Below are 17,135 nucleotides of genomic sequence, written 5' to 3'. Positions count from 1 at the left end.
ATCTTTTAAAGTAGAAGTATTTAGCCTTCAAGTTCTTCTCAATTGTGTACCTTTAAGTTTTATCATTACAGGACTGTGATCTGATATAACTCTTGTTTGAATTTCTGTCTCAGCTAGATCTTTAACCAAGTTTGTAGAGAGCCAACACATATCAATTCTTGACTACGTTTGGTGGCTGGTAGAGTAATATGTAAAATCTTTCAAATTTGGGTATCTTGTTCTCCATGCATCAACTAGCTCCAGTTCTTCTACAAGCTTCCAAAAACTTGTTGGTAGTTGGAGACCTTTGGCTTTAGTGTGTTTATGTGTTTTTTTATCCAATTGTCTGTCAGAAACTGCATTAGTCTTCTACTATACAGTATTCTGCATAGTCGAAATCTGACAACGTAAGATGTAAGTCTTTGAAAAATTTTTCTTGATGATCATTTGGGCATAGATATTTGCCAATAAGATTTTTTTATTATCCACCATAACTTCCACTAATAAAATTCTTCCATCTTCTGAAGCATACTGTAATTGTGGATTAAATTTATCCTTAATGTATATTGCCAATCCCCTTTTCTTTTTATTTACATCTGTTGCTATAAACAAACTGCCAAGTTTCTTATTTTTCAAAAAATGTTGATCTTTAGCCAATATATGAGTTTCTTGTAAGCAAATTATATCAATTTCCAGTTTTGTTAGATATCTAAAGGTCTTCCTCCTTTTTATAGGAGAATCAAGTCCATTCACATTAATAGAGATTATTGATGCCATTATGGATTTTTCTTATCACTATCGTTTTTATCTTTTTTAGGCTGCAATCTTTTTGGATATTTCCTTATTTCATTTGGATCCTCTTCATCTGAGACGTCTTCTTCCTCTTCGTCCTCCTTCTTTTTCTTTCCCTCTTTTTTCTCCGCTTTCTCCAAAAAGTTTTGAGCTTTGAAGATAGAGTTTATCCTGTATCTGTTCTCTTCATAGGTAAAGAGTAAGCCTTCCGGCATTTAGCCATGTATAAGGTATTTCTCTTTCTCTCAAAAAGTTTGTCAAGGTTTGATATTCTCTTCTCCTTTGTCTGACTGGCCATGGCATCTCTCTCAAAAATTTCACTGTATTTCCTGCTATCGTCACTGGTTTATCTCTTGTTTGCTTCAAAATATTGTCTCTGGTCTTCTTTCTTGTGAGCTTCAAATGGATTTCGCTGGGCAATTTATTCCATCTCGTAAAGCTTGATGGTACTCTCTTAACTTGATCAAACTATTCTTCCATCCTTTCAGGTGTCACCTGTAAGATTTCTGCCAGGGCTTCACTTAGTATTTTTTGTAAATCTTCAGTTTTTTCTTCTGGTACATTTTGGTACCTCAGCATGTAAGCTGCGCTATCTATCTCTAACTGTAGAAGTCTACTCTCATATGCTTTCTGTTCTTTTTCCAGCTGTTCCACCTTTTGTGTGTTATCAGTCACTGTGTATCTAGGACCTTTAAAGCTTTATTGGCCTCTGCTGTCTGTTTTCTGTTCTCTTGAAGCTCTTGTTTGATTTCTGCCATCTGCTCTCCTATATTGTCTAATTTACCAGTCAGCTGTGCTATGGCAGTTAGTAGAGTGTTTTGCATCTCTTTCATGTCCCCCTGCATGGTTGTAAACTTCCCTAGACCAGACGAAGAGCTTGGTGAGGGGGATGGTGGTTTACCTTCTCGATTGTCTTTTTTTAAAATTACCTCTTTAAAGCCAGTAGCAGCTTTATTTTCCATCCTTATTAGTATATTTGCACTCGCAACCACAAATTTTATGTACTGCCCTTTCAATAGACTGTTTTGGAACACATTGTTCCTATTTATATTAGTTGAGCTAATATCTACCATTCAGTATCAATATTATGCAAAGATAATAGTTTGTTTAAAAAGAAAAACAACCTTCTTGCTTCTATCAACAATTTAACAAATCCCAAACAGAGATAAGACTTATATTAAACAGAGCCTTTTTAGCATAACAACCTTTAGTATCACCTAGTTCAACTCACAGCAACAGAGACAGTGTTTTTTTTAGAACAAATAGTTCAATGGAGTCCATGTCTTAACAAGTTTGTCCAACTGTTCCAAGGTATAAATTGTAATCCAGGGCTGGATGCCCCGTTTGTATAATCCACAGGTAAGAGCCGAAATTAAAAATGACCCAAAAAAGATAAAAAAAAAAACAATCCAGATGAACCCAAAATGAAGAAATGAAAACTCCACAGAGAGTGAAGAAAAGAAAAGAAAATAGAGAAAAATAAATGAAAAAAGGTAAAAAGAAAAAAATATTCAAACCATATGTTTTTAAAAAAGTCCTCCAGGAAAAAACCGCTTGTAATAAACACACAAGAAGAGAAAAGGAGAAAATAAAAAATAAAACCAAAATTAAGAAACCATATCCATAATATCCACCATCAGGAATTTATAATCCACTTAAAAGCTTTCACAGCTATTCTACCAACAGTCAACAATATAGCTGCATTTTACAAGCCACTGTACAGATCCAGTGAGACCTTAAGTGCATATTTAGGACCCACAAAGACTTATTCAGGATACTTCCAACATAAGCTTCAGCCTTTTTCCTTTTCTTATATCTTTCAAAGTCTCAAAGGTTTATATAATACTGTATCTGTCCTATAAAGTTCAATTCTTTATAATATTCATTGGCAACTGTGCCTTCTAGCACCAACTGTCCTTCTCATCCACATACGCTTGCAAGCAACTTTCCAGCAGCAAGATCTTCCTCCCCCCAAAAAATTTAAAACAGATCAATTCAATTCAGCCATCAAGTCTTTTCTATCTTTAGAGATTAGTGTGATTTATATTTCCCAGGATAACATTAAGAGAGTCACCAAATTAGGCAGGAACTTTTGGAGGCCTCCAGAGAGAAAAGGAGAGAGTTGTATCCCCTCCCTTTCTTGCCGCCTTTGCCTCTGTCCATGCTCCACTTTACTCCTGACTCTCCAGTCTCCTTGGTTGTACAAATAAGAACATAAGAACATAAGAGAAGCCATGTTAGATCAGGCCAATGGCCCATCCAGTTCAACATTCTGTGTCACACAGCGGCCAAATATATATATATATATATACACACACACATACACACTGTGTATGTGATACTATGTATGTAAATGATACTTCGGAATTCAATATTAGAAGGAAAAGGAGACTTACAATCTTCATGGAGATAATACAGTTTGTTCAGATCATGCAGAAACGCTTGATGAAAAGAAAAGAAGAGGTCTGGCAGTCAACCTCGATGCCATTTAAAAATGGCGATTGGAGCAGTGAGGCTTACAGCGAGCTGGGCTTGGGAGACAGCCGCCGCTGTCAATCCCAACCCTCAGCTTGAGCTGTCCACCTTCCGAGACCCTTCCTGAGTCCCAGAGTTGGGTCTCCCGGTGAGAGAGACCCCTCAACTCCACGAATAAGGAGCAGCTCTGGATGAGCTGGTCCGAGTCGCTCCTTAGGTCAGCTTGCCGAAACCGGAAGTCTCTATGCCTTTTGCTGTACATCATCCAGAGCCCCGCATAAGCAGGGATAGGATGATCAACAAATCAAATCAATAAATAAATTTAACCATTAAAAAAAAAATTCTCAGGAGTTTTTTTTCAGTGCTCTCATTGAGAAATAGCCTTGAAAAATGGGATCCCCTCCCTTTCCCCCTATTTCCCCCTCCCCAGGCTTTCACGTCTTTCTATGTTGATCTTGATTAGGAAATTGTCCTTCCTTCTAGAGTTATCTGTTTTTGCCATGCAAACCCATGCTGCTGTAACTGTGAGTGTGCAATGTGGCTGCTCTTGAAAGAAGTTGGAAGCCTCAGCAGTGCAAAATGTGGTGCCCATCTCTGTCAGCCATTGTGAAGTGCTGATTAGGGGGTATGTGCTCGATATATGCTGAGCCGAGGGGTATGTGCTCGATATATACCGAACCGAATAAATACCTGAAAAAGACATCAGTATTTTTTGAGTATTTATTCAACTGAATACAGATCAGGCATCTGCATTTGGCTACTGAAATAGCTTTGCCCAAATAAAAGCCAATAGAATTAAGCTTTTAATTGGACGTGGATTTACTGCTCAGCAGCACAAAGTTTAAAAACCCCACTGAGTTGTCTCAGTTGGCGGCATGACTCTGTGACTCAACTCAGTGCTTTAAATGTTAAATGCTTGCAGAGTTGTGCTGCAGCGGTGGCATGAGTCAACTTAGCAGGGCTTTAAAATTTAGATCCCTTCTCCATTATACTCTATGGGGGCAGTCCCCATAGGTTATCATGGAGCCAAATATATTTGGGTTTCCTGAATATTAATCTAAATTCTAGTACAATACTGATACCCATTGTGCTGACACACTTGTGTTGGATGCTGACTTGCTTCTGGGTTTGATTCAGGATGCTGATTATTGCCTTTAAAGCCTTTTATTGTCACAGGCCCACTTACCTGCATCAACTCGTATCAGGAGAGGCACTTGCTTAAAATCTGCCCGGCATTCCCCTATGACGGTCCATTTCCCTCATCTCACTTGTTTGGCCTTCACACGGCAGTGGGACTTCCCTTGTGGTGCTCCAGTCCTGTAGGATAGCATCTCTTCTTTGCTGTCATTCAGAAAGGTGCAAAACTGTTACTTTTAAAGGGGCTTTTTGTTGAGATTTTCAATGCCAATATAATTTGTTAATCTCCTCACTGAGTAATAATTCCTCACTGAAAAATAGGAATAATAATGCCTTTTAGAAAGAAACTGCAATTACCAGTAGATATTGGAGGCCTCATACTGCCCAATATTCATCAGAGTTTTGGTATTAATAGCAGCTAAAGTGGTTTGGGTTCAGTTGTCTTTTAATCGATCTCCCTCCTCACCTTGGCAGTCCCTTTGGATTCCTTGAAAGTCTGTTCTTGGGATCATGAAACCTGCTTGGAGTAATAACCACATTGGTAAAAAAAACTGCTATGAAGAGGGGAAGGAGAAAAAATTACTCTTCTTGCCATCATCAGAGCTGTTTTGAGAGAAGAGGGAGGAAAGAATGATTTCATCATTCCTCTTCTTCATTGTGGCCTACCAATCCAATTTCCTGTTGATCCATGTAGGTTACATAATCCTAAGAATCAACTTTCCCAGGTTTGAAAGGGTCCATTGGTGGAAGAGGAAAGTGTAGAAAATCTATGTCTGCTAGAGTGGATGACTGGAGCCAACCCATTACCTAGTTAAGAATGGCCATTCTTTTGCCCTTAGCTTTTGCTTGCCATATGTGGATTCTTTTGTAGGGGATAACTGTTGGTTAGACTGCTAATGTTTGGAAACTCCTCCTCCTCCTTCAATAAAAGCTTGCAAATTAGAACAAAAATACAATTTATGCATTATTGTGCATGCAATCCAAGGGCTTGGATGGCCTATGCTAGCCTGATCTGATCAGATGCTGGAAGCTAAGAAGGGTTGGCCCTGGTCAATATTTGGATGGGAGACCACCCAGGAATACCAGTTGCTATGCAGAGGCAGCAATGACAAACCACCACTGAATGTCTCTTGCCTTGAAAACCTTAAGAGGTTGTCCTAAATCAGCTGTGACTTCATGGCAACAACAGCAACAACAACCAAATCACAGAGTTGTGGGACTTTAGTGTATAAGGGAAGAACATTCCATGTTTTGACCCTAGTTTAATCTCTTGTTTTCTATTACTGTCTGATCTTCCAGAATTGCAGCAATATTTATATCAAGTGAGGTTAGTCTCAGGGGAAAGGCTGTGAACCAATCTTGGTTTCTTTTCTTTAGAAACATCAAATTTAAATACAGTTTAAATGTTAGATGTGCTGTAAATTGAAGTGCTTCTGTTTCTGGGGCTCTTTCATTTAGTATAAGTCAGTGACAAGAAAAAGCCTAATATTTAATCAGCGTTTCTTAATATTATGGGTAGAACCTCCTTCAAAAGGGCTCAGCATGTTTACATATCATCTGCCGACACTTCTAGAGAACACATTTCTTATCACTGAACGGTGCATTGCTTCCAGGACTCCAGAGTATAAATTTTTGTCACCACGGTATGTATGAAGCTAGACGTCTATAAGGCGATTTGGCAGGATGAAGTGATGCTGCTGCCAAGGTTTGGTTTCTGACCAACAATTTTGGTTAAAAAGATGTGTGTATGTGTAATATATGTATGCATATTAATCGATCTGCAAAGGGCATCTTTTGGAAACAAGAACTCTGACAGCCTGGCACAGGCTGGAGTTCTGCCAAGACTGCTTGGGAAGATTGCCATGGTGTGAGCGAGAGAAAGAGAGATGAAGAAAAAGGAAAAAAGGCAAGACTTGGCACAGCTCAGCCAAATCGGCTTCTTTTGTCTGCTTTCTCAGCTTGAGCTTCAAGAACGAAAACCATCTTGGGATAAAGAAAAACTCAGAAGTTTTTGGTTTTCAAAGTGTTAGAAGGTTATTAAAGTCTCTTGGGCGTTTTTGAAAGTGGCGGTACATTATAATTCAGTCATCATTGGTATGGGCACAGCTTTTCTTAAAGAAGTCATCACAGTATCTGTCCTATACATATGGGATATACGGTATTTGCATTTTCTATATATAATAAGGCTGCAAGTTGGGAGCCGGGTGGGGCAGGAATGGAGGATTCTAAGACAGAAAATATTCTGAGTAAAAAGATAATGTTATCTGCAGAATATACATTCTCACTGATTTTAATTTGCTTTTGAATTAAATTTAACATTTTGGGGGCTCAGAATGGAAGCTTGTGTTTTTTCCACCTTCATAATTCATTGACATTTTCATAATTCATTTAAAGGACTTCCTCTCAGATATCTTCTTGACTAATCTGGGAAGCAAGAGTATAATTTAAACACTCTTGTAAAAGAGTCTTTTCTTAAACCAGTGGCATTTATTTTCAGTGCTTCCTCCCCTCTCAAGTACTTTCCCCATGAAGTAGTGACAACACAAGAGACCAGGATGTTCAGCTTGAAGACACTCCGTCTGTGTTTGAATGCAAACAAGAAGCTAGGAAGATGGCATTTTGGTTGCTCAAAAATGTTTTGGGGGCATGCCTTTACAAAAGACTTGCAAGATCAGTGAATTGTTCATTGGAGGCGGAGGATTCTAACAGATGGAGAAACATGTACTTCTGTCATGGTTTGACGATGGCAGGAAATTGAATTTGGGCTGATCACTCCAGATGAGGAAAGTTTTTGGTTAGTAGTTTCTGTACCTATGGTAGCTGGTAAAAAACCTGCACAATATGATTGTTTGAGATGATTGGATTACATGATTCATTGTGATTTTAGATACAGAAAATATTTTTTTCTTCTTCAAAACTGCCTGGAATGCTAGGAGATAATTGGGGGAATAACATAGTTCTGACTTTGCAACAGAGAATACATGAGTTTCTGTTCCTTTTTTTCTGCCCCGCCACTATAGAGATTTTTATGAGTACTTGTAATTTAGTCATATTGACAATGTTAACATTTAAAGGAGTATCTAAACAGAATAAATAGTTGACAAACTTTGAAAGATAAGCTTGTTCAGTTGTACCATCATTTGATATAATAAGGGGTTTTTTTTTGTATAAACTGGACAAAAGTTTAAAAGATAAAAACCAGTTACTGTCTGCATTAAAAAAATTATACACAAATGTTGACTGTATGTTATTGTTACATTTCAGTTAGTCTTAAGCAATCTTATACAAAAGCTATTTCCCTTGAAATCAACTGAACTTTACTGCAAGTAGTGGGTTTAGGAGGAAAAAATACAGGTTTATATACTGTAACAAGTAGATTTGGTCTTTAAAAGTGCATAACAAGTTGTTAGGCACTTACATAGATGGAACTGGTTCAGAGACATTATACTAAAATAAATACTCTGCTAAGTCTCTTTTTGTGTTTGTTGCAATACTGGTGTTATTCCATATAGCTGATTTGGACTGATTAAATATTGCTGTTTAGGATAGGTTTTAATTTTATGGGAGAAGGAAACTTTTGTATTAAATCAGTTTTAATTTTCTAAAATTGATGTTTTTGTTTTGTGTCAACATAACTGTATTTTATATGGTTTGGAGTAATTATATAATTCTTCATAGCTTAAAATGAACATGATCCAGCCAAGGTCAAGGAGTTATGCATTTATGCAGTGGGTTTAAGAGTGTTTTAACTTAGACTGATTTGTGATATTTTGAAAAATATTAAATCCTATTTTTGGTTGTAGATCCTAAATCAAAGTACTGGAGTAATTCCACTGTTCACTGCTTAGGTGATTGAATTTATTTTCTTGGCTGCATATAATTAATAGAAGCGACATATGATCTACAACACATTTGAAATTTTTAAAAAATATTTATAGAAGATTCATTAGTATAATCCTTTTCAAAACTTTTTAGCAAACTTTTTTAGCTGCATGATTGCCAGCAAAAGTTCTCAAATGGTATTGACACACACATTTTATTCATGTTTCGTCTGACATTTACGAAATATTTGAGTACAGCTCTCTCTCCACAAAAATTAGAATTGCATGAAAAGAAAACTAAACTAACGTACAAGTTCTTTTTAAAAAAAGATAAATTTCTTGTGATATGTGAGATGGTGTGCAACAGTTGCAATTGCTGTTTTAAATGGAAATTTCTTTTGAAGCACTAGCTTGAATGCAGCCCACTTAAAACTCCTCTTGAAACTTCATTGAAATCTATTGGATTTATAAAAGAACACTGAAACATTACATTGCTCTTGGGGAATTCTCCATTAATGGGCTTTAAACAGGCACATTTCTTAAGGGGCTGTGCTTTTTGTGTAACATGTACTCGATTTTCAGGGAAAATACCATTGCTAGCAATAAGAACTAAAAACTTGTGAGGTCCTCTACATACATAATGCTTAGCCGTGGTTTCTTTAACTATAGTTACATCTGAATCTTCAGTTATGCCAAAAGGATTAACTACATGCCCAAGATACAAAGTCTCTGGTTTAAAGTTGATAGGCAAACAGTGGTTTGCATTACACCTGTGCTTTCAGTGCCGAATTAAACCTTATGGAGGCCCCTAGGCAGTCAAAATCTTGGGGGCCCCTTGCAAATTATTTCAGAGTTGGAGCACCTGCCCTGCCACGCATGGCCTCTGCTGCAGCCTGCAGGCACCTTCTCAAAAGCCCCTTTTACAAAGCTGCACGGGAGAGGCAGAGAGAAGCAAACGTGGCCACCACACCAGGCAAGTTGGGCAAAGAGTGGCTCAGATGCTGGCAGCATGTGCAGGCTGGGAGGGCTGCAAGTGGAGGAAAACCAGGGGGGAAGGCCGGCCCGGGGCCGCTAAAGGCGTGAGGGCCCATAGGCCAGTGCCTACTTGGCCTAATTGTTAATCCAGCCCTTTGTGCTGTACAAACTAAAGTTAAGGCATTTTCTCTATCTCCTCTTTTTGCAAGGTGACAGATGTATCTCAGTGTTTCCCTATAAATAATCTGTCATTCCAACAACAGGATTAAGCTCAGCAAGCTAAAACGTGATTCGTTTTATGTGTGCAATTGTAACTAAAGTCAATGGAACAGATTACAGTGAACAGAATTTATTAAAACTGTGGTTTTCTTTTTGCTTTGGTTCCTGGAAGTAAAGCTGTTGTGGAATGGAGGTAGGGATTTCGGTTGAATGATGACTTGTTTGCTGAATATTATTGATTAATTGTTATCCCACTTTTTTCCACAATGAGGTCCCAAATGGCTTCTAATGTTCTCCCATTTTCCATTTTATCCTCACAACAACCCTGTGAGGTAGATTAGGCTAGCGTTAGAATGTGACACTGGCCCAAGGTCATCCAGTGAGCTTCCATGAATAAGGTATGCTGTACAAGGTATACAACACAACTGTAAGGTTCTTTCATAAGTTAAAATCACCCATTTAAGCTTCCCAATTTAATATTAGAGGGTAACTATGTTGGTCTGCAGTTTCAGTGCTGCTGGATTCTACTAGGTGCAACAGAACTCAAATGCAGATGCTACAGCTAGATCTTCTAGATGGTATTAGGGTTGGTTGCCAGGCACCTTGGACCTGCTAGTGGAGGATGGGGAGTGAACTTACTAGGAACGGGGAAGAACACTAAAAATAAATGTGATGTGCCTACATGATGTGGAAGTGACATAGGTACATCAGGGAAGTTGGGGGTGGTTACACTCTGGCTTTTGGGCAAAACTCTATCATAGTATTAGCTTCTACCATGGAGTTTTGCCCCCAAACCAAAGTGATTGATGTCTCTACATTACTTCTGGATCATGAAGGCATACTGCATTTATTTCTGGCTACTTGCCTTTTTCTTTTGTATTTTTGTATTTTTATGTGCACATGTGTGTGTGCACCTGGAAGTCATGGCGACCTCTGGTGACTGACCTCTACTTGGGAGCCTGGATGATATTCCGAGAGGTATCGGAATAAAGCCTGCCCCTGCCTCTGACTCTAGTATTCCAACAAGGTCTCCCGCCCAAGTAGTTGCGAGAGTCAGCCCTGCTTAGCTTTTGAGATCTGACGACATCAGGTTTGCCTGGGCTATCCACATCAAGGCACTATTTTACATCACATTTATATTGTTTGTTTCTTGTAATGTATCTCCACTGTGATCCCATTATTGATTATTGCCCACCTGGGAGTTGGCAGCCCTACTTGTAGGTAATGTCACTAGTTTCATACTTTGGTGTACTCTGTTTTTATCCTGCCCTTCCTCTAAACAGAGGCATATATGTGATTCTCCCATTTATTGCTTTATCTTCAAAACAGCCCTATGAAATAGGCAGGACTGGAGAGAGGGTGACCAAAGAGCTCCCCATGAGCTTGGTGGCTGATCGGAAAACTGAGTCTGGGTCTTCCAGAGCCCTTACACTATGCTGGCTCCTCCTTCCAAAAATAACAGGCTGGGAATCAGTGGGCTGTTCCATATCAGGGCTATGATGCTTGGCAAGGTGGGGGAGGGGACCTCAATGGAGCTGTGGCTTAGTGAAGAGCCTCTGCTTTGCAAGCAGAAGGACCTAGGTTTTATCCCTGGAATCTCCATGTCAGGACCCGGACCTGCAGGTAGAGACGGGCAGCTGCTGTTGCCCTGGCAATCGGCCAGGACGCTGGCAGCCAGCTACGGTGCTTGCAAGGAGTAGCTCAAGCGTTATCTAGCAGTCCTAATTAGTCCCGACCGTAAATCAGACCAGCCGAAGGGAGAAGCAGGGCGCGTCGTCACAGGAATGCAGTGGGTCAGAAGCCAGAGGAAGCAAGCCAAATATATTCAAAGTACCGAAAGCCAGTCCACAGGGCAAAAGCAGAGTCCAGTTCCAAGTCCAAGATTCAAGCCGGGTCAGGAGCAAACGGCAAGAGGGTGCAGGGCGTGGTCACGTCCGAGGAGGATCGTTCGTTGCCAGCACAGTTTGCCCTAAGGCTAGGACTACAGATATACTGTGCTGGCTTGTTAACTCGTTAGTACTCCGGGCTTAGATCTCTCCTCCCACGCATGCGTGCTTCTTTCCGTCTGTCTTTGAACTCCTGCCGTCTCCTTTCATGGAGCCGGCTCACAGGTGGCGGGGATTCAGGAGGTGATGCACTAGGGCCCGGTGTGGCCTGATCAGTTTCAGGAGGGGTTGAGCTAGGGCCTGGTGTGGCCTGATCAGTTTCAGGTGGCTCCTGCTCTGGGTTAGCAAGGGCTGGGTCTGGTGCAGGCATGACACTCCAGTTAAAGGATCAGGTAGCAGGGGATGAGAAAGACCTCTGCCTGAGACCCTGGAGAGTGGCTGCCAGTCTGAGTATAGACAATACTGACCACGATGGACCAAGGGTCTGATTCAGTAGAAGGCAACTTCATGTATGTGAAAATGCTGCCCTGCTTCTGTGCAGTAAGAGAAAATTAGATGTTCATTTTACCTGATTGGGGCTTAAGGCTGCTGAGGGAGTTGGGATTGTGATCTGGGGACTGGCGTGGGGGGAGAGTGGACTCTGGTCCATGGACCATCAGCAGGCTCATGGGGGTTGCCAGGCTGACTGATGCTGCAGGCATCCAGAACTCAGGACCAGAGCCTCAGCCAGGGGAGGAGGGAGTCTGCACCACTGGGGGTACTCCATTCACAGCAGATGCTCCATTGAGTTCCAGGTAGCTAGCATCTGAGCCCTCCATTGTGCCAAGGCAGGAAGAGATGGATGGGATGGTGGACCACAGTGCCTAGTCTGAGGAGGTATGTGAGAGATGTGAGATGGCTGTGAGCACTGGTAACAGTTGAGGGCTACATGGGACAGCCGGCCTCAACAGCTCTCTGTTTCCCCCCATGTCCCTTTGCCCTGATGATTGCTGCTGATGTTGTGGACCATTTTCGTACTGCTGACTCCTTTGAGATAAGCTTTGGTGGCTGGGACAGTCATCTGCCATATACTGGGCATTCTGGGGTCTGCATAGCCAACAGCTGGGGATGTGCTGATGTAGCAGGCAGACTGGACATCTTCAGAGGAGGTGAGGGTGGGGGATGGCAGAGGATGGGGAGGATGCTAGTGGGGGAGGTGGGCAACTGCCTCAGCTCCCAGGTGCTGTGGCCACCACTGCAGCTCCCAGGGATGCAGGGGATTCATATCCCCTGCTTGGACCACAGGCACTAATGGCTCCATGATTAGAATGGCTCCTGATGGTTGAAGAGCAGGTGGCCCTTACGATGGCTGTGTTGGTTTCTTTGTTCAAAAAGTATCATAAAATCTGATTGTTTTGTTGTTTTGAACTCTGTTCTGAACTCTGCAGCTGATTAGGTGTTGAACATTTATGGCAGGATTACTTTAACAGGCTTGTAGCAGAAAGATAATCATAAGTCTGCTATGCAGTTTTATGAGGTTATAATCCGATTCCCCTATTTGAATAAATTGCTTGGCCTTTGGGCTCCTAATCTTTACCTTTTGATAACTGAGTTGAATTGTTTTCTCATAAAAGAGAGAAGTGCTCTTGATCTTGAGTTATTTATAAACCTTTGGCAATCACTATCACTTGCCCTTTCTCTTATTTTCCAAGTATTTATATTTTGGTATTCCTACCTGCTGTAACTTATTGTCATTTTAAAAGTCTCCAGTAGAGATGAACAGGTTGACTTTTATTCTCGTGATCTGAAAGTTTGCTTATAATGTCCTAGTTCACTAATGTATTCTCAGAATGAAAGTAACCGTATAAACATTTACTACAAACACTTACAAAACCTTACAAGAACATGGTTATTTATAAAAACATTTTCTCCAATATTTGGAAAAAATGAGAACTATTTGATATCTTTGAAGTATGGGATGATCAAGGGAAAAATTATGAATGTTGAAACATTCTCCACTGGGATTGTAGTCTTTAAGGGAATTTTGGTATACCAAAAAACAAAAACTAAACCCAACAGAGTTTCTCAAGTGCTTTTAAAGTGGAGCCACCATGAGAAATTGCTTTTAAAGTGGTAGTGTAAATCCCCTTTATTGGTGTTAACTAAAATGTTACAGTTGATTGAGAAGGTCAGAATCCCAGAACTATTCATTTGGCTGGATTTTTGCAAAGTAGAACAGTGAGAGTGAAGGAAAAGAGTGTGGTGGTAGTCATGAGGGAAAAGCCTTGTGCCTGCAGACTGCAACAGTTTTCAGATGAAGCAAAGTTGTTATCCAACTGTTTACATGGGCCCTGGGTGAATGGGTATAACTGGGCCCCCCGTGCCCTTTGATATGGCCCCCTTTCCCTCCAACCACACCCCTTCCCTTTGGCCCTCCCTTTTCTTCTTTAGCCACTGCCTTTTGTATTTCAATTTGCTTACTTTATATAAAACCAGAGAGAAGAAAATATGTCTTCCATTATTTTATTTGCCAGGCATTCAATAAAATTGTTATCATTTGCATAAGAGCAGTAAAAATATCAGCCCACAGGAACCTCAATCTCAAGGTCTATGGAAAAGTTTCTCCACACTAATAACTGAAAGTTAGGTCAGTCCTTGTCCTTCCAGAATGCTTAAGCGATCGAACAATCCTAACATATTGAGGATGTTCATTTGAGATCATCATGTAGAAAGAAAGGAACTTAATGTGATCCCTTAGCACTGGATCAAAAAGCTATAAATTAATGAATAGACGAAAATAAAATTCATTTTTAATACTTAGAAATTCATCACTCAGTTTTTCAAATGAAGTTACATCTTTATCACAACAAATTTAATCCTCCAACAATTATTACCATCCAAATCTTTAATTGTTGGTTTTTATATACATGTATTGTTTTTAAAATCCATGTATATTATATTTTTTGTTTGATGGCCGTTGTTGTTCCGTTGCACAGTTGAGTCTGACTCTTTGCGACCCCATGGACAAAGTCACGCCAGGCCCTCCTATCTTCTACCATCCTCCGAAGTCTGCTCAAATTCGTGTTAGTTACATCAGTAACGCTGTCCAGCCATCTCATCTTTTGCCGTCCCCTTCTTCTTTTGCCTTCTGTCTTTCCCAGCAACAGAATCTTCTCCAGTGAGTGCTCCCTTCTCATTTGGTGGCCACAGTATTTGAGCTTCAGCTTCAGCATCTGACCTTCCAGGGAACAGTCAGGGTTGATTTCCCTTAGGACTGACTGATTGATCTTCTTGCAGTCCAAGAGACTCTCAAGATTCTTCTCCAGCACCACAGCTCGAAAGCATCTATTCTTCTGCGCTCAGCCTTCCTTATGGTCCAACTCTCACAGCCATACATAACTACTGGGAATACCATTGCTTTGACTGTACGGACTTTTGTTGGCAGGGTGATGTCTCTACTTTTTACTATACCTCCCAGGTTTGTCATAGCTGTCCTCCCAAGGAGCAAATGTCTTTTAATTTCATGACTACAGTCACCATCTGCAGTGATCTTGGATCCCAGAAATGTGAAGTCTGTCACTACTTCCATGTCTTCCCCTTCTATTTGCCAAGGTGTGATGGGGCCGGATGCCATGATCTTAGTTTTTTTGATGTTGAGTTTCAAGCCTACTTTTGTGCTCTCCTCTTTTACCCTCAACAAGAGGTTCTTTAGGTCTTCCTCACTTTCTGCCATTAGAATGGTGTCATCTGCATATCTGAGGTTGTTGATGTTTTTCCCAGCAATCTTAATTCCGATTTGTGCTTCATCCAGGCCAGCATTCTGCATGATGTACTCTGCATATAAATTAAATAAGCTGGGTGACAATATACATCCTTGTTGAACCCTCTTTCCTATTCTAAACCAATCAGTTGCTCCATATCCTGTTCATTTGCTTCTTGATCCTTATATAGGTTTCTCAGGAGACATGTGAGATGGACTGGCAGTTCCATAAGAACATAAGAGAAGCCATGTTGGATCAGGCCAATGGCCCATCCAGTTCAACACTCTGTGCCACACAGTGGCCAAAAAAAGAGGAGGTTCACGAGTGGGGCTAAAAGCCCTTCCACTTTGCACTGAGGAACTGCTCTGACAGGAAGTTCTTCCTCATGTTTAGCCAGAAACTCTTTTGATTTAATTTCAACCTGTAGGTTCTGGTAAGACCTTCTGGAGAAACAGAAAACAATTCTGCACGATCCTTTATACAACAGCACTTCAAGTACTTGAAGATGATGATCATACCACCTCTTAGTCTCCAGGTTAAACATACCCAGCTCCTTCAACCTTTCCTTGCAGGACTTGGTCTCCAGGCCTCTCACCATCTTCATTGCCCTCCTCAGGACCCGTTCCAGCTTGTCTATATCCTTCTTAAAATGTGGTGCCCAAAACTGAACACAATACTCTAGGTCGGTGTTTCCCATTTGCAGGATCGTGACCCGGTACTGGGCCATAGAAGCCTCACTACCGGGTCACAAGAAAAGCCAAAGCTAGCCCCGTCCCCAGCAAAGCATGACCTCTGCTCTCCTTCCTTCCTTCCCCATCTTTCTTTTGAGCAGAGAAAAGCTAGCCTTGAAGACTGACACAAGCTGCAAAGCCTGAGCTTCGTTTAGCTGCCTTCCTTTCCCCATCTCTGTGTTGTGCAGAGAGGAGCTGGGCAGCCTTTCCTTCCTTCTCCCCCCTCCCAGTGTTTGAGAGAAAAGCTGGTGTCCACTGGCACTTTAGACCCATGAAGTATTCTTCAAGGTATGAGCTTTCGTGTTCCTTTCAGAATGTTCTTTTGGGGAGATTTGGGTGGCAAAGAAGGGAGGGATGGTTTTTTCAGCTGTGAGGGGCAGGGAGTGGGCATTCCAGTAGCTATTTTTTTTCCAAATGACCCCTGGGCAGAATTGGTGCTGGCTGGGGTCATCTGATGGTGAGTAGGGTTTTTTCCCCCTTTGTCTTTCTTTCTTTCTTTCTTTCTTTCTTTCTTTCTTTCTTTCTTTCTTTCTTTCTTTCTTTCTTTCTTTCTTTCTTTCTTTCTTTCTTTCTTTCTTTCTTTCTTTCTTTCTTTCTTTCTTTCTTTCTTTCTTTCTTTCTTTCTTTCTTTCTTTCTTTCTTTCTTTCTTTCTTTCTTTCCCTGCATGTTATGCTCTGTCTGTATTCTTGGTGCTGGGGAGGGGAGGCAACATTGGAAGGGCTTCTAGTTCCCTGGACCCACTGGTGGATATTCTGCTGCTTTTGGGGCATTGTGTGAGAGAATTTTGGACTGGATGGTCCACTGGCCTGATCCAACATGGCTTCTCTTATGTTCTTTCTTTCTATGTCTTTTCTTTTCTTTCCATTTCATTCTTTCCCTATCTCTTTCTTTCCTTCCATTTTTACTGGATGAAACTTTTCTGTTCATCATACTGTTGTTGCAAATATAGGAGCTTTGCCAATGAAAAGGTCGCACCTCCAGTTGTAGTCAGATGGCCTTTCTATGAGATTTCTGTGTGAGTGAGTGAGAATTAGAGGTGTGGGGCAGAAAGAGATTAATGGAGATTACTGCTGTATATCTCAACAGCACTGGAAGTGATGGTACTATGAACTTGGCACCATTTTACTGGTCCTGCTTTTAACAGCTGTTTAACACCAAAATTAAACTCCTCCTGAATATATTTAAAAGGATGAAAGAAGTTCAATGGCTAAATATCTGCACAACAGGTTGCTTTTAAAAGCATGGGAAACATCGCCAGTAAAAAGCTGCAAGCCCCTCATAAATATCCTTTTTGGGATAACTGCAGAAAAGCTTGTATGAACTTCATATAACTTGAAACTAATTCATTAATTGCAGTATAATTCTCTGCTACCCTTCAC

The 17,135-nt window shown here is 40.8% G+C and overlaps 1 protein-coding gene across 3 annotated transcripts in view; it reads left to right on the top strand.

Annotated features, from left to right (window-relative positions):
• MSRA (methionine sulfoxide reductase A) overlaps positions 1-17,135 on the top strand; it is a 353,827-nt gene that overhangs the window by 20,387 nt on the left and 316,305 nt on the right. The window contains exon 1 of one of the 3 annotated variants that reach the window (XM_060250083.1): positions 6,356-6,541. The exons of 1 other annotated variant lie outside the window; for it this stretch is intronic. Coding sequence is in view for 1 of the 2 variants with exons in the window: in XM_060250076.1 (XP_060106059.1) it covers positions 7,162-7,177 (16 nt within the window). In the remaining variant the exon portion in view is untranslated. Of the gene's footprint in view, positions 1-6,355; positions 6,542-6,933; positions 7,178-17,135 lie in introns of those variants that run through there. One more of the 3 variants, XM_060250076.1, reaches the window with a different exon arrangement.

Source organism: Heteronotia binoei, chromosome 1 (genome assembly GCF_032191835.1).
Source record: "Heteronotia binoei isolate CCM8104 ecotype False Entrance Well chromosome 1, APGP_CSIRO_Hbin_v1, whole genome shotgun sequence".
Classification (NCBI taxonomy): Eukaryota; Metazoa; Chordata; class Lepidosauria; order Squamata; family Gekkonidae; genus Heteronotia; species Heteronotia binoei.
This window is presented reverse-complemented; position numbering and strand designations above follow the sequence as displayed.